Here is a 24,160-nt window from a genome sequence, read left to right as displayed (position 1 = left end):
TAGGGCTGTAAACATAGCTAAAGTGCTGCTCTCTTATTTCTGTGAATCCTTCTCAGTCCATAATGCATCCTGGTGCTCCACTCAGAGAAATCTCAGATCTGTGCTCTAGTCAAGGGGTTATGCTTATGGGTAAAGGACGACACAGATATGGGGTTTGCAGGATCAGCACCTCGTGTGCAATTCTGCAAGGGTGTTTTGCACTGGTGCGAGGCAGGACAGAGGATGTTGGAGAGATAAGAGCCTTTATTGCAGGCTAAAGAGGCAGCTGTTAGGACAGGCACTTAACACTGCTAAAGCTTCTTTCTATCCATCTTTGATTCAGCACCCAAAGTTGCTTGTCACTTTTGCAAATGATGCCTTTTGTGTTTTGATGTAAAAGGTACTGTTAGGCAGGGAGGAGACAGCATGTGCTGCCGATGAATTTATAGTATTTGTTCTTTGCCCACATCATTTTTCTAAATTTGGTGAGGTACACTGTTAGCACTGGCACTGAAATGAGTCAATTTTAGGTAGCTGCACAATATTAATAACCACCTTATTTATAATTTATTTTTGATGAAATATTTAGCTAATATTATGCATAATTTTATAGAAAGTTTAGTAATCAGAAAATTATATTAGTTATGCTATGTTATGTTAATGTCAGACAATGCTTTTTGTTTTCCCCTCAGATTTGGTAATTTAATTCAAATTTACTCATTTAAATTACCTTGTGTCTACCCTTAAAAAAACAAAAGGAAAATGAAGTTTAGACAGGATGGCCAAAGACATGCAGCTATTTTCTAACAGAATATGCAGGCTGTCATCTTAAGGCAGACCCACAGTGCAGAGCCACACATGAGCTCTTTCATGCTAGGGCTGCTGCTACAGCAAGGAATCTTTTTTTTACGTGTGGAACTTTGTGTTGTTCTTGCATTCATAAGGGCATTGTATTTTGCGTAAGACTCCTGGAAAGTCTTGCATAAGACTCCCTTTTTCTGTTGTAGGCTTTACTTATTACCTAAAATTATTCCAAAGATTCTTGCAAAATCCAGAAGTAATTAGGAGTACGGCAGAGTGAAGGAAAACCACAAAATGTGCATCTTTAATACTTTGCTGTTAGCATGTTAATCACTGTTATGACTACAGATGGATTATAGTGTCAGTTATTGTTTTAAAATACATGGCTCTAAAATTCATTCCTCTAAAATACGTTGCAGGAATCATGTACTGACATTGAAGGTATTTTCTCTATATATCTTTGTATTTAGGCCCTTATAAGAAAAAAACCTAAACAATTCATGATCTGTTGTATAAGGAGTTGCTCTTAGAAGCAGCTGTCAGCCTTTCATTTACAGTATATCAATATGATTGACTTTTTTAATGTTTCTAAATGAAAGCATATATAATAGTCAAAAGTATAAAATTAGCAGCTGTATTGAGGCAGTACTGCAAATAAAGACGCTTAAAATCAGAAGTAAGTCATCCTAGATGTGTTGCCCTCTTTCAAGACTGGAATATAACCTTCCTAGTCACTCTTATGCAATTTTAAATGTTTCTCCAAACAATAAAGATTATTCGTAGTTTCCTTAATGTGTGCGGCTAAGTATAATTTGTGTTCAAAATTATAATAGGTTCAAAATTTCAAATACCTTCCAAATCCCAGAGTTTTTCTTCCCTCTGAAATATATATTAGCTGTATTCAAGTGCCTATCCAATCAAAGCCTCAGTCAAAGTAGATAAATTTTAGTAGTTAAGAGGCAAGACTGCTCTACAAATTGATTTCTGTGCATCCATGAGACATCTTCTAAGTTCACTTCTATTAAAAACTTGAAATGCGCTTCAAAATCTGGCACCTCAGGTGTGCAGCCCATTCAGAGCCACCAGGTGATGAAGCCATTATCTGCTTGGCAGCACCTATCACAACCTGACCCTATTGGGTTGTTCTGGATGGTGGATTGGTCTGGCTGAAAAATTCAGTCACCTCTACAGCTGGGGCATTAGAGAGAGAGAAGAACCGATACAAAAAGCTCAGGTAGGTTTTGACAGTGTTTGGCTTAGATGGTAGCAAGAGGACCAATAAGTTCTGAGTAATAGTGTGTGCCTCACTTGGAATTTTGTTCCAATACTGTGTGTGTGTTATATTGCACCCTATCTTCACTACATCTGGACTCTTGACTGAAAAAATTGCCCTCTACATTACAACCAGATAGAGCTTCTTGATGCTGAAACACTAATTCACAGAGTCCATCAAAATCCACCAAAGTTTTGTAAAGGAGCATTAAACTCCCCTGCCCAGTATAGTGTAGAATAGTCTTAGAATAAGCATTTCCACAAGCTTTTTCTTCCAATGTTTTCCAGTTGCTTATGAAGCCATTGTTATTAATTTCTCTTATTTTTTTTCCTTTTTCTTTTTCTTTTTTTTTTCTGTAGCTTACCTTTTTATTGTTGATCAGTCTGTTAGTCTTGGCTGAAGGCAGAACCCCTGTAACACCAGAATCCCAATGTCAGTACCATTTCCTTTCCTCATTTTACTTAAACCCAGCAAACTGTGGGTCCTACAATTCATGTGGTGTGTGTCACACTTAGTGTGCCCTGCTGTTTCATTTCTGCGCTGCATACAGTGTTGCAGTCAGAAATTGTCTATCTGCAGGATTTGTGAAAGTCCTGTCCGATTCAGACATCAGGAGTCCTTCTTCTGTTTATACAACTAAAGTACTGTCCTTTCTGGTTTCAAGTTTAGGTGGCTGCAGCTTGTTCCTTGATGAAAGTCTGATGTTGTCTGCTTTTTCATGCCCCTTGTAGGGAAATTCAACTTAACCGTTTCTCTTTACCAGTGTTTCTCACGTGTTTCTCGCTGTTGTTTGTATTAAACTCCTTGTTCTCACTTTGAACTCAGGAATTAAGGTCACACTGGGCATATGCAAATGACCAATGAATACCTCAAGCTGTGTTAGGGGGCTCTCAGTAATTTCAAATTGTTCTTTTTTATCCATTTTTCATTTCTATTTGTCTTTGCTACAAAGTTAGTGAAATCTTCCCTTCCTATCTGCCATCTTCCATGCTCACAGAGTACGAGGAATCCCTTGACACCTTGTCTCAGTGTATGAGGTGTAATAATTTTGAAAGAGGGAATAACATCTTCCATTCTGTTATGCCTCTGGGCACAGCCTACAATCACTTTACTGGCATGTATTAAATCTAATGAAATCTCTGTGTTCTTCAGTCTTGTGAGAATGATATTCACAACATGAATATATTGTCAGTTCCTTATCCATTAAACAGAACTAACACTCTTGTAGAATTGCACTTAATAAAAATGTGTGATTTCCTGTGGTACTCACATGAGTTTCCCCTGGAACCTGAATTACTCCTTACCGAATGAGATACTATACTATATAATAACCTGGGAAAATCTCTATGATGCTTTTAAATTATCTTTCCCAACACAATCTTTCTAGAAAGTGTGGCTTACAAAATTGTATCCTGCTGAGTTCGGCTTCTTGTATAATCTTTTTCTGTAGTAGGAAGCTCTGAAGCTGTTCTGCTGTTCAACAGCTTTCACTTTTTTCCACTGACCACCTTACATGTAGTTGTGCTCTCAGCCTAGGATTAAATGCTTCCAGGTATCACTGCAATGAGGCTTGTGATTTTATAGATTAGTTGAATACATTTTCAGGTTTTCTGTCAACATTTTATCTTTGAACCTTCCCTATTAACATTGAAAATTCAGTGAAAACAAAGACTTTCTTTTGGCTTGTGTGGTGGTTTGACCTCAACCAGCATCTAAGCCCTACGCAGCCACTCTCTCACTCCCTGCATTGGGATGGGGGAGAGAATTGGAGATGTGAGAAAACTCACTGCTTGAGACAAAACCAGCTTAAAAGGGAAAGCAAAAGCTTTATGCACAGGCAAAGCAAAACAAGGATTTTAGTCACCACTTTCCATGAGCAGGGAGGTTTTCAGCAATCCCCAGGAAAGCCAGGCTGCATCGTGTTTAACACTCACTTGGGAAGACAAGAGGGGCTGTGATGTCCCCTCTTCCTCCTCCTTCCCCCAGATTTATATACTGAGCATGAAGTCTCATGGTATGGAGCATTCCTTGGGTCCTTTGGGGTCTGCAGTCCCGTCTGTGCCTCCTCCCAGCTTCTTGTGCACCCCAAGCCTCCTTGCTGGTAGGGTGGGGTGAGAGGCAGGCAAGGCCTTGGTACTGTGTAAATACTGTTCAGCAATAGCTAAAATATCCCTTTGTTATCAAAACTGTTTCCAGCAGCTGTCAAAAAATAGCCCCATACCATGTGCTATAAAGTAGCAGCCCAAACCTTGCTAGTACTGCTAACAGAAATTGTGCTTTCTTGCCAAGAAAAGTGAGAGATCTCTACTGTCTGCCTGCAATACTGATTTAATATCCAAATATCACACAATCCTTTACTTAGTTTGTTATCAACTTTCTGTGCCTTTTAATTTGTAATAAGCATTAAAGTCATTAGCCAGAAACATCTGCAGCCATCCATCTAAATGCTTCTTTACTCGCCACTATTTGTGTATGTCTCTGAAGATCAGCCAGGTATTGAACTGAAGTAAAAATACAAATCTTTATATCTTAGTTTTTGTTCTGTAAGATTTACTTGCTTTGAAAAGGTCAGACTTTCTCATTACATTGCTTTTGTGGATTTTTTGTGTCTGAAACCCAAGCACACATGAGTTCATGCAGGTGACTCATAGCAATATATTCCCTTGTTAAGAGGTGCTAATGTCAGTATCCTAACCTGTTCAGGGAATCACCAGTGTTTGCAAGGGCCACGCTGGGAAAGTGTTCCCTTCTCAGACTCAGTGCTGCTCAGCTGGGTATGTGTCTGTGTATGAGACTTCAGCATTTCCATCTGGAGAGAGCTGAGAATGGGAAAGTAATGCCAAGGAATCCTTGCTCCCTGTTTCTCATCTTCAGCCACTCTGGATGGACCAGGTGTTATCTTTAACTGAAGAGACAGAGTTGGCATTTTGGGTATTATGTTCTGGTGGTTAAAATAAGGAGATAGATGTCTTAACCAGTCAGTTTTACTCTTAGATTTTCTTTTATATGCTTTTTACTCTTAAACTATTTTTATGTCTCACTTTATCTCTGTTTTAAATAACTTTAATCATATCCCTCAGTGATATGAGGTCTTAGATTGTTATGTTCTCAAAATACTTCACAAAGATTAGTAAGTGTTACCAATGAACAAGAAATTATTCTCATCCCACAGGAATTTTCGACATATCAAAACATTTCCCTGCTCTGAATCAGGACAAAAATCAAAGCAAAAATTGGGGAAAAATTGGTTTAGAACATTTCATTTCAATTCTGTAATTTAACTACCTTACATTTCAGTTTCAGTCATTTTAACTTCTCCCTGCAATTTTTTGAATCAGCAAACTGAAAGTTCTTATTTTAAACAGTAGTTAAAAAATGTTGCAGCGGTGCCTTTTCTAACTACTGCATTTGAAAATCAGTGCTGAAGCCTTCTTTTTCTTACAAGCACCTTGGTTTTGAAAATTTGCCTTTTTCACTTAGAAATGAAAAAGTTTTATTGGGAAACTCACGTTTAGTTATGGAAGGCCTCTTTGTCAGCACTGAGTGGATGGAGCCAACATTCAGTTGCTTGCACGAGTGACTGATGCCATTCAAGGTGCCATCAGGTATCTTGCTTTGCCTTGTGTTTCCACTACCCAGGAGAGAGCATCCTTATGATCTTACAGACCGTAGCAGATGTCTCAAATACCCTACGACAGCTCATTTGCCATCACCTTGAACAACTGCATTTATCCTAGAGAAGCTGAGTCATGGAAGAGTGATGGTTGGGATTTCACCAGTGCCAGCTGATGGGTACATGATTTCTGTTCTTCCAGCCCGAGTTAACTCACAGTTTCATTTCTCAGCCTACTGAGGTATTTGAAAGTACATACAGCTTTTGGTGTTAAGCTTTCCTGAAAGTAATTCTGTAGAAACTTTGCAGTGAGAGAGATTAGGAAAAAAAGCAGATGGCAAATCATTTGCCTCAATTGACTTGATTGATTTTGTGTGATGCCACTGAATATACAACCTGTATATCCTCCTCTGATACCATGTTCTACTTACAGTGAAACTTGTTTTCCTGTGCTCTGATCACATTAGAGCAGAAGGCTTTATCTCCTAAAGTCTCTTCCCACCTAAATCATTCTATGATTCAAGTTTATCATTGCCACTACACTTTAAATTAATTATTATAGCCTGCTAAGAGGCAAATCTCTTAATTTGCTTTTGTGCAAAGCCTTTTAATTTTGTCCCTCATTCTTCTGTTGTTAGATGTACTAAAAGAAGTATTTTTTTTTCCTTAAATCTGTACATTGTTCTATTCTTCTGCCTTGCTGGAGTTCTCCTTTGATTTCCTGGCTAAGTATATAATCAGACTATTAATAGATGTCTTCTATATCTAGATGTATGTAACTTCTTGTAATTTAACTGGGTTTTTATGTGGGTTTTGATAAGCGTCCTCCTTAAATATTCATAAAGAAATTAATCTGTACCACAATAAGAGAGAAGAACTGTTTAAAAATATAAGCAAAAAATGAAAAATAGATGATTGAATTTCTTAGTGGAAGGTCATAGCCCATGAGAATCCTGAGAAACCTGCACTGAATTTTTTCCTATTCGGCTGTGTGATAAAGAATGTGGAAGAGTTAGGTGTCAAGAGTTTTCTGAGTGTAAATAGGAGCTTGTGAGTGTAATAAAAACAAGTATTAGTTACTAAGATGACAGAAGTATTCCTTAGTACCAGTTGACATGGTAATAAAAAGACAGATGGAGCATAATGTTGATAATGAGGTGATACATGTGGGGAAAGCAGTTCTAACTCAGGTGGGTTTTGAAGAAATTGTTTTCTCTCAGGAAAGGGATCTTGGATCTGTGGTAGGTGATGTTCTGTAAACATCAGCTCACTGTCCAGACACAGTCAAGCAAGTAAATAGAACACTAAGGATTAGTAGAAAAGGAGCATTTTAAAAAGTATAAAGAGTGTAGAAGAGAAAAGAATTATGTCACTTTTAATCCCTGGTAGATGCACCTTCAAAGCACTGAAGCTAGCCTCGGTTTTCTAACCTGAAATACTAGGTAGAAAAATTACAGAGGTGGACAATAAGAAGGATTAAGTACAGTTTCTGTGTAAAGAACAGCAGAATAGATTAGAAATCTTTAGCCCAGCAGTCTGTAAAACCAGGATAAAAGAGGAGTGTGGTTCACTTTCTCTGCCTTTCAAATGTAGGTAAGTTGAGTTCTACAGTGGTACTTTAGTTACAAATGTTCTGTCACTTTATGTGGACCAGTCACATTGCTTGTATACTCCTTATAATGCAGGATAATAAGCCTCTGGATATAGAAATATTGAGCAGATACCTTCATTGTTCATTGTGAGTAATAACTAGGAATAGCTCAACTTCTTTGTTTAGTTTTGAATCCAGGGGAAAAGAGAGAAATGCCACTGGAAGAATATGGTGTTCACTGCCAGCAGTGTGTGGAAGCTTAGTACCTTATGATGAATCTTGAAAATGTATGGACTTACATCCCAACAAAAACATTTTTCATTTTGTTAATGTGAAAAAGTAGTTGAAAAGGTGTGCAAAATCTGAAATATCAGGAACCTTACCTTTTTGTTTTAATTACCTGACATCTTTATTTTGTAAGCAGAGGAAATAAACTACTACCCTTTTTCTGGCTTTGCATAGCTCTTCCCAAAGAAGCTGCTGAAAACCCAATGTTATTACAATATTACTGTTCATCAGAGGCAAAAGTGTGAGGCATCATGTTTATTTAATGTTTTATGGTCTCAGGATTTGCCCACAAAGAAATCTCAGTTCTTTTTTGCTGAAAATCAAGTTGCAACCAAATAATCATCGCAAGTATGGTAACTTTCCAAGTAAGAGAAGGTGTACTAATACTGCCTACCTAGCCATTATGTAATGCTCAAGACAAAAAAAAGTCTATGTAATCCACATGGAGCATAATTAGTTTGCTTCTAGTATTTCATTAGTTAGCTTCTAGTATTGCATGTACCTTGGCTGACACAAGGTTCTGATACTTTGTGAAACAACTCCCGATTAATCTTTAAGTTGAATGAACAGGCTTCTGTATTATGCATGATATGATACTACAAAAAATCCACCAATGTGTTGCCTTCTATTGTGCATTATCCTGTCAACCTGAGTTTAACTATTTCACATGAGCAGTTTCTCACTTGTAAATCAGCAATAAAAGGTTTATTTATACTACATTTCAACAAGATTCTCCTTTCCTTACATTTCTTGAAGATTGAACAATGTTATGCTCAGCACAGTTCATGTTAACATGTCTGTTTTAGTTTTAGGTGTCTCTCCTCCTCAGCTTCAGAGATTTTTTTTTTCAATTCCTGAAATAGCCCTTAGTTTTTCCACAAGATGTTGCCTTTAGCTCCCCGTCAAAGGGATCAGGTTTGATTGTGGAGGGACATAATGTAGGACACCTCTGCAACTGAGCAGCATCTCAGGGAGACTGAACACTTCATTAGCACCATATCACCCAGGGCATGAATGTGCTATCTGTACAGGCATCTGAGTCCTGCAGACATAATCTTGACAGTAAGAGGACTAAATGGGTTGTTTCAAGTCTTGCTGCCCTGGTCACTGGGCCCTCAAGGCTAGATTCTTATTGTCACTGGAACTGGTTTGTCACAGCAGGCAGCAGATGGCCAGGTGGAATGGGATGCTTTTTCCCCCAGTTATAGATACATACTGAGAGCACACTGATGGTGCTCTCAACATAAAAAGAATAAGGAAAATTTCTGCACTACTTTCAGACAAAGCAGGAAGAAAGCAGGAGAGTGGTCCCCCTTTCTCCTCCTTGCTCTGTGAAATAGAAGAGTCCTGGTAGAAAAGTGCAAGAAAATTTTGCTTCTTTCTAGTCATACCTGGAGAGCACAGTCCATACAGGTGATTCACAGACAGCGAAAGGAAGACACCTTTTTGGAAGGTGAGCCAGATGCTTCTCCTTCAGATACACAGAAGTTAGCTACAGCTTCTTCTTCTGCAGCAGCAGAAGTTTCTCTGAGAATGAAGATGAATGGAAGGATAAAACAGAGAAACAGAGAAAACAGCAGCAGTGAAGTAGGAAAAATGTGTTTTTTCTAGTGCTTATGTGGAGCTTATCTTCAGTGCAGGAGTAGAGCTAATTATTTTCCCAGTGTGTCATGGTACCAACATTCAGAGAACCTAAATCACATGGAAACTTTTTTCTTCTTTCATATGGCAGTAAATGCCATGTTTAATTTCTAGTGTCACTTGTAGCTCTTTCAGCTGTATGGTTGTCCAAGTATCTCTCCATCTTTGCTGAATCACTGCTGTATGGACAAGTGTTTCCCTGCACACGATTCTGTTCTAAGCAGTACATATTCCTGTGTGTGCTGGGGGCTCTTTGCAAATGGGTGGGGATCCATGAACCCAGTCTGGTGGCAGAGCAGGGCTCTGTCCTTCCCCCAGCCTCCAAATCATGCCAGTAAGGTAACCCTTGGAAGCCAGCCCATGTTGACTGTGGCTGTGGAACATTTGAGTGGTGTTTGTAATTCAGAGGAGCAGGCTGATCCATGACACTATTCATAGTGTATAGATGACATTATAGTATATAGCCAATAAATGGATTATATATATTCCATATTTATACACCTATTCTACACTATACAGGGTAAGTGGAAATGAGCAAACCTAATTTTTTCTTCAGTACCACGGGCTAGTTTTGCAATGATGTGTACTAGCAGGAGAGAACTGGCCCGTACTCATCTTTGCACCATTTTAATGCAATCAGTCTAAAGTGATATTCTTACTTGGTATCAAAGTGGTGCTATACCTGAGTTGGGGCCAATCTCTTGCCATGCTGCCTTGCTAAACTGCACGCATACTCCCATTGACCACCTACCTAAGGACCACCTACCTAAGGACCACCTATAAGGCACCTAAGAGAAAGGGGCCACCTGTACCATTCCTGAGTGCTTTCCCTTTACTGATTTCCAAAATGAAATGGCAGGCCTGTGAGGGAAATGTCTGCTTTTTCACTGACTGGTGAAATGGTACTTTTGAGAGTTAAGAAGTAGAAGTAATGATGAAGATGTGAAGAAAATAATCCTTTCCATCTTTTCCTAAAAATATTAACTTCATACAGTGAATTTCTGTTGATTGAGATAAAGATTTTATTTAAAACATTTACTTCAAATGAGAAACAATTTGTAATACTCTGTAGGGAAGATGAGGTTTGATTGTACCAGTGTATCACCAAACCCACATGTGGTGTGTTTTGTCCAGTTTGCATATGCATAGGTGGTCATAAATGGTGCCAAGAAGTAGAGATCTTCCCCATTCATTTTGTTTTTATAAACCAGCAGCAGTAAAAGCCCATTGTAGCTTTTCAAGAAGTTGCTAGATGAGTATGGTATTTTTAAACTTTGAAGTCCCTATAAATCAAAGCATGTCTTATGTGGAGATTTTTTCTTAGTAAATGTAAAGAAAGTGTTCTTCTTTTTATAAGAAATCATTATTTCCTCTTTTGTGAAGCATTTTCTTAAACTAAGGAAAGCTTTGTTAAAAAGTCCTCGTATGATGATAGTGTGTAAAAAAATGTAAAATATAATTTAGGTTGGGGTTTTTTTATAAATTATTTTTCTTTGTTTTATTGCTAATGCAAATGCATTTCAAAATCAAAGTAACTGTTAGAATCCACAGATCTTTACACTGCTACTAAGATTGTGTTTTGATTTCTTTGACGTGATCCCTGATTGCTGTGAGAAGAATCAGTTCAGTATTTTTGTTCTTAGATTCCCCCTCCTTTGTCTTGCAGCTACTTGTGGCAGATTCCATTAACAATTGCAGTAGGAAATACGAGCCACATCTCATCAGAGGCAATTATATGGGTGTCTAACAAATCAGGTAAAAATAAACTTTCCTCCCAGTGGAATCTCATAAAGCATACTTGTGTTTTCCTCAAATGTATCTTTGGAATTGATCCTAGGTAATTGTTTAGTTGCTCTGCACCCAATTTTAACTGCTTAAAATGAATTGCAAAAAAAGCAGAGCTGGGAAGGGAGGGAGGAGGAATAAAGGATGAGCAACAATCTAGATTTATAATTTTGCAGAATTTAGACAGTATAATGTAAAGGTTTTACAAAGAAATGCAAAGTGCTAAATATTTTATATTTGGCAACATAAATCATTGATGAATGCAATTTATTGATTGGTGAAAGTTAAATGTAATATTGTATAATGAAGTAGATATGATGAGTATGATTGAGTACATTTAGAATTCTAGCATTTTTAACTCAATCCGTAATCTGAACCAGGACTAAGAAATGATTGTTGTCATTTAATTTTTCCTTCTTTATCTATCAAAAGTATTTGTTCTCTCTATTAGATAACCATATGCTGGACCTCAAAAGTGCATTGTTCTGCTTACTACTTATTTTCTTCCTCCTCAGTTCCTGCATGATCATAACAGTAATGTATTGTCTGGAGGAGAGTGAGTGATAGATACCAGGGGTTTTTTTAATCACCTAAGAAAGGAAACCCACCATATAAATGTCATTAAATATTTATCTGTTTCCTTAGCACTTCATGCTACATTGTCTGACAGTTTTGGACTAGAATTGAAGAGAGTGAGGGAAGATGTGTGGAGACTTGGGTTATTATACAGAAGGGAAAAGAAGGATGCATGCATCTCCTTGACGTATGGGCTGTAGAGGGAAAACTGACCCTTTCTTGTGTAATTAGAAAGGTATAGAGATTTCCCTCTAATAGAAGATTAATGGGAGAGAGGAGAGTCAAACTTGTGTGAGATGTTTTTTTCTCTTTTGTAAGTTACTAAAATATTAGTCACATAGTACTTATCAGCCAGGACTGGGAATGAATGGTGTATGGTCAGTAGAAATCTGAGTACCCCAGCTTCCTAGTGGTACAAGGTATTGTGTTTCTTTACCCAGATCTTTTGCAGCCTGTGAGAAAGTAACATACTGCTCCCATGATAGAATGATTGAGAGATGTGCCTGCAACCAGAGCAATTTTCATACCTGGGAAACATACTGTCATCAAAGCATATAGGTTCTGCCTCACTTTTCAGAAACTTACTGCTTTGGCCATACTTTTTAACATTAACACTTCCAAAATACTTCAAGACCTGTTTGCACTTTCAGAGTCTGCCTTAATGACCTGCTCTACTTTTGTCCTTTAGGGCTTGATTGAACTTTCATTGAAGTGATTAGAAAGCTTCCCACTGACTTCAGAGCAAGTTGATCATCCCATCTCATTAGGTTGCACATGCATGCCTCCCTCCCTTCACTCCCACCTTCAAAGTTCAGTATATTACTATTATCTACATAGATGCTTCCTCATTGCCTTTTACTTGCAGAGTGTTGTGGAGGAGCAAGTCCACAGAATTGCTACCCACTCTTTTAAGATCTACTGCTTCTACTGGAATGCCTTCAAGAAATCAACAAATTACTGATGGCCAGTGTGAGCAATTATTTTGGGCTGGCTACTATACAGAAATTAAAGAGAAAACTTTCCGAGTCATCAGTCTCCCATGTAGCAAATCAATGACACTGTGATCTATTGTCATTATCCTTGTTCTTCCTCATTACTTTCACTCACTCATTCACTTACTGTTCATCGTTGAAAATGAGACTGTAAACTTATGACTACAGCAAGAATGTCCTTTTGCTTCCACTTATTGTGGTCTAGCTCAGATGAAGAATTCCTCAACACATAAATGTCAGTAAGAACATGCCTGAATGTATACTCAATGTATGATTGATTGTACATGCTGCTATGTATTGGGGCTGGTATACATGATTTGGTGATGTTCCTGGGAGTTTTTCTGCAGCTGGTATGTTTGTTCCATGGGGATGAGGGAGGAATTCTGAGACTACAAAGGAGAATTTCCATGTTTGATTCTTGTGGACTGGAAGAATCTTGAAGACTTTCTGTTGTACAGAGGACAATTTAAGAATTGTCCCAGTGGGTAGTCTTGTTCCAAGTCTGCAAGCTGGAGGTGAAACAAGCTGCTCCAGAGGATATTTAGAAGATTGGAAGTGGTCACATTGTTCCTCAAGTGAATGTAATTAAATGCAGGTACTCAAATCCACTTTGGAGTAAATGCTGTTCATGTGGATGGTTTCTGTGTGCTTTTTAGGAAAGAGTAAGCAATTCCTTCTTGTTGACTAAACTGTTATGCTGAAGGAGCTTCCAGTGTGACTGAAAGAGTGGGTAGGAGCTGATGAACAGCTCTCTATTGTTTGTCATTGTGGTGTGTTGACCCTGGCTGGACACCAGGAGTGCACTCCCCTCTGAAACTGGAGAGGAGAGAGAATATAGCAAAGTGTTCAGATAAGGTCTGAGTTAGAGATCCCTCACCAAGTTCTATCTCAGCAAAACAGACTCCAAATGGGAGCAGGGTAATGAGAAGTAAAAACAGACCTTAAAAAGCCTTCCTCCCTTCCTCACCCCTCCCTGTGTCCCGGCTCTGTCTCCTCTCCTCCAGCAGTGCAGGGGAAAGGGAATGGTGCTCATGGTCAGCTCATCACACGTGGTTTCTTCCACACCTTAGGGACAGGAGTCCTTCCCCAGCTCCACCATGGGGTCCCTCCCTCAAAGTCACGGCCTCCTCTCAGGGATCCACCTGCTCTGGTGTGGGTCTCCTCCATGGGCTACAGGTTGATCTCTGCATCCTCGTGCTCCTCCATTGGCTGCAGGGGCAAAGCACCATCACCATGGGCTGCACCACAGGCTGCACAGGAATCCCAGCTCTGGCGCCTGGAGCACCTCTAGCCCCTCCTTCTCCATTGACCTTGATGTTTGCAGAGCTGTTCCTCTCACATGTTCTGACCCTGCTCTTCTCCGACCACAATTACATCTGAGCAATAAGTTTTTTTCTCTTCTTAAATATGTTATCACAGAGGCATTAACTACCAATTTCAGTTGGCCCAGCCTTGGCCAGCAGCATGTCTGTCTTGGACCCAGCTGCTATTGGCTCTGCTGGACATGGGAAAAGCTTCTGGCAACTTCTGACAGAAGCCATTTCTCTAGCCTTCCCTCTTGGCTACCAAACCTGGCCATGCAAACCCAACATAGTCATTCTCACTGATCACACACCTAATTTCAGCTGCCAGTAGGGAAAAGGGTTCAAGTTGATGACTATCTCTGTGGGTTATCTGAGAGAAATAGAGAAATGAAATCATGGCGGTTTTGAAATAGCTATGTATAGAAATACATAAAAAAGTTCCTTTTTTTTTTTTTGATGTTATTTCAGATAACAATATCCATCATGAGTAAACCCCATGCCTTTCCCTACCTCACCAAGAATGATTATTTGCTGAAGTAAGAGTATTTTCCTTTATGTACATCCAGAAAGACAAAAGAGGGAATTGTTGATTTTTGCATCCTCTCTGCTACTGTGTCTGTGACCTCATCAAGGTGTTGTAGGGTACCAGTTGGTATTTTCACGAACAAGGGATATGAGTCTGCTCTCCAGCAGTGAGAGTGACATGAATTTGGGATGATTGAGTTGCTTCTGTGTCCTCATCTTGTCTTTGTCTGGCTACATGCCAGAGATAGTGAGCGTGCAGATCTCTGATTATTCAGTATGCTGAGCAGGATCAGTTCAGATAACTGCAGGTCACCACAGTTGCTGGCAACAGTACTAGATCTGTCCATTCTTCACAGCACTGAAGTGAAGGAACACACTGGAAAGTACAGATTCTCAGTGTCTTTCTGAGTTGTAAATCATTGTCCTTTGCAGGAAATCCTGTAGGGAGGACAGTGCCAGGCCTTGGGAACTTGTTTGACAAGGTGCATAATATCCAAGATGTTTCAAATCTAATATAACTCTTCCCAAATATTTGCTGAAGGTATGTAGGCATAGTTTTGAAAGCTTTTCATTTTGCAAGTGCTTCTGCCAGTCTGTCGTCTCCTTACCCAGTGAACCATAGCATTTATGTAACCATATTTCTACTCATCAGTTCATATACCAGCCATCAGATGATGGTCCTTTTATGGGTTCAGTTTGTCTGCTGTGTGAAATGGAGCTGTCTCATTTGCTCTCAGAGTGCTGCAGGTCACCACCACCTTTTGCCTGTTCACTTCCCATGGCCGTGGATGAGGCTGTTCTGCTTCAGGTGACTGTAAACCAACCACGAAGAAAACCTCTTGTGCCAAACCTTTCTACCCATGCTGAGGTCATAAATGTCATGCTAAGATGGCTGCAGCGCTCTTTGTGCCTCAGTCTTACAGGTCTGCTGAATGATAAATCTTGCTGGCACTGTGGAAATCATTGGTGTCACAAACTTCTGCTCTCTCATATTCCAGGGCTTGTTTCTGTCTCTCCTAGATAAGTTGCCTCTTTTGTGTTTGCTGTAATGATCTGTGAATGTGTGTATCCACAGCGTTTTGGGATCAGCTCAAAATCAGTAATGGGTAGAAGGCCAAGAACCAGCTTTGAACCCATTCCATCCCTATGACTGCTAAGCAGGGCTTGTGGGAATGTGTTGGTCATCACTGATGAAGGTGTACTAGGTTTGGAAGCACAGGCTTCCCTGTGCATGTTTCTGCAAATCCAGAACTGACCTTAACCTCAAGTGAGGAGGTTTAGATAGCATCCACTTCCAATAGGGGAAAATATCAGGGTTTTGAAAAAAGGCATACTTGCTGTTCCCTGGGAATCACTGTTCTGGTGCTCAGTCTCCCAAGTAGGAAACATCTCCATGCAACTCAGCAAGTGCTGCTGAACTGGCTGACACAGCTTTAGTCTGCCTCCCAGTCCTTTCCATCCCCATCTCCTGTTCTTTAACTGATTTGTTATGTTCCAGGGAAATACTCCTTTGATAAACCTCCCTACCTCAGTTAAAGTGACTGCTGTTCAGATTGCTCCTAATATCTCCTCAGGATTGCTATGAGATGGGGGAAAGAAAGTTCAACAGGGCAATTTCCTTCCAACAGCAAGTCCCAATTTACTTTGCCACCTCCTACTGGATAATCTCTACTTTAAGCCCCTCAACAGTCAGATCTCCTCCAGGAAGTGTTTTGTAGAAGACAGATGCTTCTGAGCTGGGGTTTGCTGGCTACCTGCTGGGGAGCAGAGCATTTAGTTGCAGCTTCAGAAAAATACACTTCCTTTTCTTTTCTGAAACTCAGCTACTGAACTTTAGCTGCGTTGCTTCCAGATTCCACTCTTTTTATCTTTTAAAAGTAGGAAGAAGGGAAGCACTGTTAAGAAAGATCAATACACAGGTCCTGCTTTGAGCTTCAGCCAGCCATAGTGAGGACCAGGGATACAGGACTTGGAATCCTGTGTAATTCTGACACAGTGAGTCTGAATCATTCCCCTTATTCTTACAGCTGAGTGAAGATCCTAGCAGAAGACTGCTGCTTACGTTGTACATCACTTTACACATTAACAGTATAGGAATATTAATGGATGGAAGGGTAACCTGAAGAAAGAGTTATATGAGATGGAAGATGATCATATTTCCTGATGAGCTCCATTTATTGTGCTAATATCTATACCAAAATAATTTCTTTCAGCATTGAGCTATGGCAACATGGCAAGTGAGATAGAACTTTTTCTTCTGGTTTGCCTTCTCCCTGTATGGAAAGAAGATTTGCAGAACTTAGCTAAAGCCAGTATAAATGATTGTGAAATTCCTCATGGACATTTTTTTGTCAGAAAAATTTCTCTTGCTGTTGTTATCAAGAAATTGTGCTACACTTGTGCAGTTATTTTTGCCGCAAAATGGAGTCAATTCCCCCAGTAGGGATTCTACTAACATAAACCAATTTCTTAGCATGCTAGGGGTTGTATAAAGTGAAGAGTTAAAATAACAACTATTATTTTATTATATTAACTGTTATTTATTTATAAATGTGAGTCTGAAGACTTGAAATGGTACTAGAACTGTGTTTGGTCCATGCTTTTGGCAGTACTCTCTTGCAGAAGGGTGTCCTTCTCCCACACCTGCCTCACATGCTGGCTTTGATGGAATTGAAGTTGCTGGGAGTGCTCAGAACTTCAAGCCACATGCACCAGCTGGAGCGACTATCCCACACTTTGAGAGCAAACAAACTGGGAATGAGACCCTGATTTTTTTACTTCAGAAAAAATCTCATAACGTTTAACCATTTCCTCCTAAATATTTCCTATATGTATGTGGCAAAACTAGAAGTTTTAGAGCAGTGTTATTTTCTGAGGCATCCAGACAAAACATGACCATGGAAAAGCACTTTCTGATGGAAGGAGATTTTAAAAAATGCCTTTAATCTAAAATACAATGGGATATATATTTTAGATTGACTTTTGAGATGTGAACTAAAACCTTAAAAGATGGATTTCATTGAAAATGAAATCTTTGTTGTTGCTTAGAAAGCCATGAATGATTTAACACTGAGTTACTAACTATAATACTTTTAATAGGAAATTAGTAAATGTGTTTGTGGTAAGTGGAAACATTACCCAGGTTTAGAAATGTTTAGAAATGTTTAGTGTCTGTAATAACCAAGAGAAAGAATTTCTTTTATAAGAAAGCATGAGAACTGACAGACACAAATTCTAGATTCTACTAAATTATATAGAGCTATATGAAGCACATGTATCAGACAGACCCTTAAAATAGCCACCTTTTAGTGAGTTGTGAAGGTGTGAAAGATTCTGTCCTTTATTTCAGGAGAAGGTCAATACATGAGTGGTCTTACTGAAAAATAGTAGTAACAGGTTATGGTTGTATTTAAAACGATGAAAACAGCAATAATGCCATTATGCTTTGAAAAGATACCGTCCTCCTTTTTAGCGATATATATTGGGGGTGTTGCACAGCTGTTACATGTGAAATAGCTTATTCTGAACTTGTCATGCTTGACTGGCAAGTATCATTCAATACCCTTTTGAAGCATAAGTAATTTCCTCACTTTGGAAATGAAAATATAATAAAAATACTCAAAGAAGAAAATGTGTAGATATTTTAAAATTACATATGATTTTGAAAATTTCCATTTCATGCATTTATTTACCCAGATATTGTTTAATGTGTGCTGATAGCCTATTTGGTATGCTTTTAGGTAGCATTGTAGAGGTGCTAAGATTAACCAGTTACAAGTAGCTGCTTTCAGGACTCGTGGCATTTAAACATTAGTTTGCAACCAAAGAGCATGGGCAGAAAGCTGTACTGCATTAAGGTGGTATAAGGTTACAAAGGAACAGGATTCAAGTCTTCTCTAAGTAGGATGGAGCTGGTTTTGACTTGGACCAAATGAAAAAAGGATTTAAACAGAGGAGCAAGTCTGAGTCTGCTTAGGACTGGTCTGTACAGACCCATGTGGAAGGAAGGACGCACAAGTGTTACAGCCTTGTTCCAAATCAGATTGTGTGGCAACAGCAGCTTAGGTGTTTTGAAAGAATGAATACCTGGGAAATCCACAGAGTTGTAGGACTCAATTCAGATTTTCTCAGTGCTATTTCTGCAGGATATGTTGGATCCTAAAGAACATGTCCACTTGGTGCTTTACCATGGCTAAAAGAGCGATAACAATTTAATTAGACAGGCAACAACTGAATTATTTTGGGCTTAATATTTTTAATTAGTGTCTTTTTCAGAGATTTTAATGGTTTCAGAACTACCTAGGAGGAAAGAGGACTTTCTATTTTAATCCTGCAGTTTTTTATCTGAATCCATGTGCATAATGCAGGTCCATGAATTTAAACATATAATTATGAGTTTTTAAGATTTGAGTCTTGTTGATCTTTGTACTTACTGCACCTTAAAGAAGTTGTTATTTGTGGGTTTGCTGTTAGCCAAGGGAAAAGTGCAACTTCTATCTGTAACCCTAGTTAACTGTTATTTCCTCAGAAATTACTTTTTCTATAAGAAAAACTGAAACAAATCAATTTCTTTAGTAAGCCTATGTACTAGATAGTATGTGTGAATTGTAAAGATCATACTGCTAACTTTTTCCCATTTGCTACCTCTGGGGAATTCAAGCACACCAAACAATTCCCTAATGGAATTACATTTATAATCAATTTTATTTATTGAGAAAACTATTCCTTCAACAGTGTACAAACTAATTTTAGTGGTTGAAAAAAGTGTTTCTGAATTTTTTAGGGAGTTCTCACTCATGGTTAGTTTTGTCAAAATAATTTACTAGATTAAAGACTTCTTCCAGAGATGTTGAAACCTGGTGCTTTGCGCCAGGTACATGTTGTGAGTTCATGTTGTTGAAATTTTGAAATCCCTATTCCTGCAAATAGTTTGAAGAGCCTGACTGCACAAAACTAGTAATAAATTTAGACTTTCAGCCCTAAAGTGATTACTTAAAACAAGGGGAAAGATGAAGAACGGTTAGGTGATATAAGGTTAATTGGTCTAGCTCTAAAGAGGATGCTCTCAGTGCCTAGTAGCTAGAAGCTGTACAACTAGAAGTACTTTAATTTAAAATCCAATGTAAAAACTTAATCAAATACATGCAGAAACACTTAAGAATCAATTTTTTTAATTACAGGTTTACTCTTCTCTCTACAGCACATCCATTGAATTTTTTGAGTTACAGTTGTAGAAAACCATTTAAGCATGGCCAGAATATGGGTACCAGACTTAAAGTGGGTACCTTTCATAAAAATAATATTTGCCAGGAAAGAAAAAACTTGAAGTTCTGTGTGGGTAAAAGATCCCCAATGGAAGGTCAGTTGGCATCTCTACATCAGAGCAGATAAAGGAAATAGCCAACCAAACACAGTATTTTTGTTAGTCTTTGAATTAATTTTACTGTCTTCACATATATTTAAAGAAAGAGAAAATGTTACAGATGCATCTTTAGAATACTGATGTTTTAAACGAAGACCCCTTCCCTTCTTTTTTGTTTCTAGAACACCACAGAATTCCTGCTTTGGAAGAGGCAAGTTGGTTGCTGGGGAACATCAACCAGACTGGATACTTTAGAGTTAATTATGATACTAGAAATTGGAAGCTACTAATTAATCAGCTAACAAGGAACCATGAGGTAAGCTTCTCTTCTCATCCCTAAAATCTACTTTCATAGATGAACCTTCACTGTTTCATCACCCTAAATGGTTCAATTTTTGTGCTTGCCCCTCACAGGTTATTTCTGTCAGTAATCGAGCAGGCTTGATTGATGATGCATTCAATCTAGCCAGGTATGTTTTCCTGAAGATCATCTATCCTCATACACATTGCTGCAATAACTCATGCAACCATTAACTCAGCAGCTGGGTGTGTTTCAAAGTTGTGTGTTCTAAACACGCTTTAGTTCCCTTCACCCTCCCTTTTTTTTTTTTTTTTTTTTGTATAGCACATAAACATGCTCTGTAGCACATTCACTACTTTTGATCAATAATTGCCGTAGGGTATTTCCGAATCTGAAGAGATTTGATCAATTTTGCAGCAAGTTCAATTTAACACTTTGCAGATAAATAATCTTTTTCCTCTGTCTCTAATGAATGAGAGTTTTTTCTTCTGTTTCTCCCAGTTGTTCCACTTCTCCTTTCTTTTACCACTGATCCTTGTGCTGTATTTAATTTGAGATTGAAGGCACCTTCAAGCTTCAGTAATTTTTTTGCCCTAACTTGTACTGTTATATCATTTTTCCAGTATCTTTCTTTTCTTATAATCTGCTAGAACAGACTCTTTTTTTCCTCTGTGGTGCTTTTGAAACATAATGGAAAAGCGATTCCATTGAGCATTTCTGGAATTTATGCAACATTTTGTGTTTTATTATGACGAGAGTTAATAATTAACACATACTGTACTGGTTAGGTAGTGCCTTCTTTACAAATGGAGGCAGTGGATTGGTCCCCATTTTGAAATACAATATTTTGATAATGAAAGTGTAAAATGGAGGAAAATAGTGGAACATTTGTAACTTTTTGATTTTGAAGTATCTGGGAACATAGCATTAGTATACGGTTTTAGTTGCAAAATTACAGATTTAATTGCAAAATTGCAAATAATGTGATTTTACTTGCACTGTCCAGTCAAAGGTAGCATGAAAAGAATTCCTGTTATTACTGTCTTTACATTTGACTACAAATGGTCACTGGAGTTGTTGGGCTGCAGTCACAGTGTCACAGCGTCATGGCTCAGTGATGTTCTAGCATCCCTGCAGTAAAGCAGTTGTGTGCCCTAGCACTGTGTTCCTGCTGCTGACATAAAGTAGTGATTAGCCCTTACTTAACAGTCAAGAGATGTAGGGAAAGAGGTGTCATGGGGAGAGGCATATCCATTTGCTTTTGGCACTGCTCTTCATTCTTGCTTTACCAATCTTCCCATTGGTAATAGTAAAGAACTAGAAATAGGTCATTATGTCAGACTTTAGTAGATCATAATTTGTCTGCTCTCTGACTAGAAGAATTGCAGATTCTTCTGAAACATCTAGACTATTAGAAGAATGACCAAATGTTGAGTAAAATTGTAAGCTGTTCCAATTTTATTTGATTTTGATGCCTCAGAGAAGTAGTGTGCAGTTACAGTATGTCACCTTCTTTTTTCATGCATTGAATGCAGTCAGAAGTGGCTAGACTTCCATGAAAGTCTAGATCCTGGAAAAAGCTGTTTCCTAAGCCAGTTTTTGTAGGTGAGTGTTTTTCTTCTGAGTCTGTACTGAGCCAGTGCTCTAGGATATCTTGTTCATAGAGGGTATTAAGGTGTGGTCTTGATTAAAGACCCAACCTGTATTGTCTGGCCACGTTTTGTCTACCTAAAAACCACTCAAAAGATTAGATGAGTAATGCATTCCCCACTAATTTTCTGAAGTACTTTTATGGGGATACTTGGGGATAATAGATCCAACACCGTTTTCAGAGGTAGCTACACTAGAGCCTTGTAAAGTCTTTCACAAGATTTCACATTGGAAAAACTTGACTTTCTTTTTTTAATGATGGTCTGCAGCAGACTACTGCTGCATTTGGTCTTTATGCACTGTGGAAAAAGGTAGTGGAGCTATAAATTTATGTCTATACATGTGCATACATGGATACGACTTAAGAGGAAATATTCTTCCAATAGGAATATGTAGCTAGGCCCCTGTTTCCTGAGTCCTGATGGTAGCGTTACCTTGAGCATGTACCTTACAAGACAGTCTGATTGGAAGAAGGATCTGTTTGCAAGAAGTAGATTTATGGTCTGTAGTCCAAGAGTAGCAATAAGATATGTGAACCTTGCTAAATTTGCCATGTAGGGTATACTTTTTGTTGATCTTTGTTATGTTATAAATCTATCACCTTCCTATTAAAAAAAAACAACAAAACAACAAACAATTATAGTGATACTGAAGTTATTCTGACTGGTTGGCTGACAATATGGAACTTTTTAGGAAAAGCTTTTTATTTTCATTCCCCTTCTCCCAGACAAAAAAGACCAGGAATAGGCCTAATACTTGCTATGTTCCTTTATGATGAATAGGACTAGGGAGGCTTTAAGAGACTCTTAGCAGTGTTTTGAGGGCTGGCCTTGATGTCAAAACATCAGAACTTCTTGGAATAAGAAAGCAGTTGGAAAAGCTCTTCCTGGGACAGGCAGTGGGAATTGAACCCTGATGCTGCAGCATGGTGGAGCTTCTCCTGCTGTGTCTGGTGCTTTGATGTGACACAGCAGTGCTCCTAAAACAAGCTCTGAAGGCTATCAGAATAACAAACTCTTTAAATTTTCTGAAAAAGTCATTGTTCCAAAGGTGACTGTCAGCCTAAAAGCATCTTAGCTTTCCCTCTCTTGGCTGCAAGGCACAGTGCAGAAAGTTGCCCCACTTTATTTTGGATCAACACCATAGTTGGGTGTCATCTGCCCCATGGGTGCTGTGCTGGAGCAGCTTTGTGTCAGATGCACAGCGAGCATTTTCCTGCCCATATGACGTTCTGGGATGGGGAGATTAAACACCTGCACTTGTCTCTGACTGAGACATGAGAGAGGGTAAGTGACCTTATTGACCACCTATAGAAGTAGTAATTGGTAGTTCAGATCTGATTTCTGAGAAGACTGGCTGTTTGTAACAGTAATTCAGTCCTCAGTTTAGGTCCTTAGTTCTAATGACGTGTTACCTTCTTGACTACAGCTATAAACATGCATGTTTTGAGAGAGGGAAGAGAAATATGGAACACATACAGTAGTTTCACGAATACAAGCCGCACGGATTATAAGCCGCACCCCCGGTGCCTCGACAATGTTGCTGTCTTTGTCAATAGATAAGCCGCACCCCGAATATTAGCCGCACTTTCGTTCGTCGCGAGAATCCGTGCGCAGCTTTCACAAATTGGCCAATTAGTAAGAGGATCGCGGCATAGCGGGCTTTACTGGCTCGGGGCGGGGCCAGGCAGGCTCGGCCCGCTCATGGTTGCCGACGGGGCCGGGTGGCCCAGCTCAGCGCCACGGCTCGGCAGGGCTGGCCGGGTGGTGCTGCCGCCGCCGCCGGGCTCGCTGGCCCCCCTCTCCCGTCAGCACCGCCCCGCTGCCGCTTTCGCTCGCCCCGCGCCGCGCCTCGCGAGCGCCGCGCCCGCCCCGCGGCGCTTTCGCGGCTCGCGGCGGCGCTTTCGCGGCTCGCGGTTCGCGGCTCGCGGTTCGCGGCTCGCGGTTCGCGGCTCGCGGCTCGCGGTTCGCGGCTCGCGGTTCGCGGCTCGCGGTTCGCGGCTCGCGGCTCGCGGTTCGCGGCTCGCGGCTCGGGGTTCGCGGCTCGCGGTTCGCGGCGGCGCTTTCGCGGCTCGCGGCTCGCGGTTCGCGGCTCGCGGCTCGCGGCTCGCGGTTCGCGGCTCGCGGCTCGCGGCTCGCGGCTCGCGGCTCGCGGCTCGCGGTTCGCGGTTCGCGGCTCGCGGCGGCGCTTTCGCGGCTCGCGGTTCGCGGCTCGCGGCGGCGCTTTCGCTCGCCGGGCGGCGCTTTCGCGAGCGCCGCTTTCGCTCACCCCGCCGGCAGGGCTGCCGCCGCCGCCACCACGCTCGCCGGCCGCCCCCTCCCGTCTGCACCGCCGCCGCGTTTCCTCGCCCTGGCCGGCACTGCAGGCCCCCGCACCGCCGGGCTCCCCCACGCTGCTGGCCCCGATTATGCTGGGCTTCCCCCGCTGCCAGGCAGCCCCACCCGCCGGCCTTCCTGCTTCTGCCATGCTCCCCTGCACT

At 40.1% G+C, this 24,160-nt stretch overlaps 1 protein-coding gene across 1 annotated transcript in view; it reads left to right on the top strand.

Annotated features, from left to right (window-relative positions):
* The window catches only part of TRHDE (thyrotropin releasing hormone degrading enzyme), a 205,119-nt gene that overhangs the window by 138,569 nt on the left and 42,390 nt on the right, over nt 1-24,160 (top strand). Inside the window, exons 10-12 of the mRNA XM_033057476.2 lie at nt 10,853-10,941; nt 19,913-20,046; nt 20,145-20,200. Of these exons, the coding sequence (XP_032913367.1) occupies nt 10,853-10,941; nt 19,913-20,046; nt 20,145-20,200 (279 nt within the window). The remainder of the gene's footprint in view (nt 1-10,852; nt 10,942-19,912; nt 20,047-20,144; nt 20,201-24,160) is intronic.

This window comes from Catharus ustulatus, chromosome 4 (assembly GCF_009819885.2).
Source record: "Catharus ustulatus isolate bCatUst1 chromosome 4, bCatUst1.pri.v2, whole genome shotgun sequence".
NCBI classification, from domain to species: Eukaryota; Metazoa; Chordata; class Aves; order Passeriformes; family Turdidae; genus Catharus; species Catharus ustulatus.
Note: the sequence above shows the minus strand (reverse complement) of the source record. Positions and strands in the feature narration are given on the sequence as shown.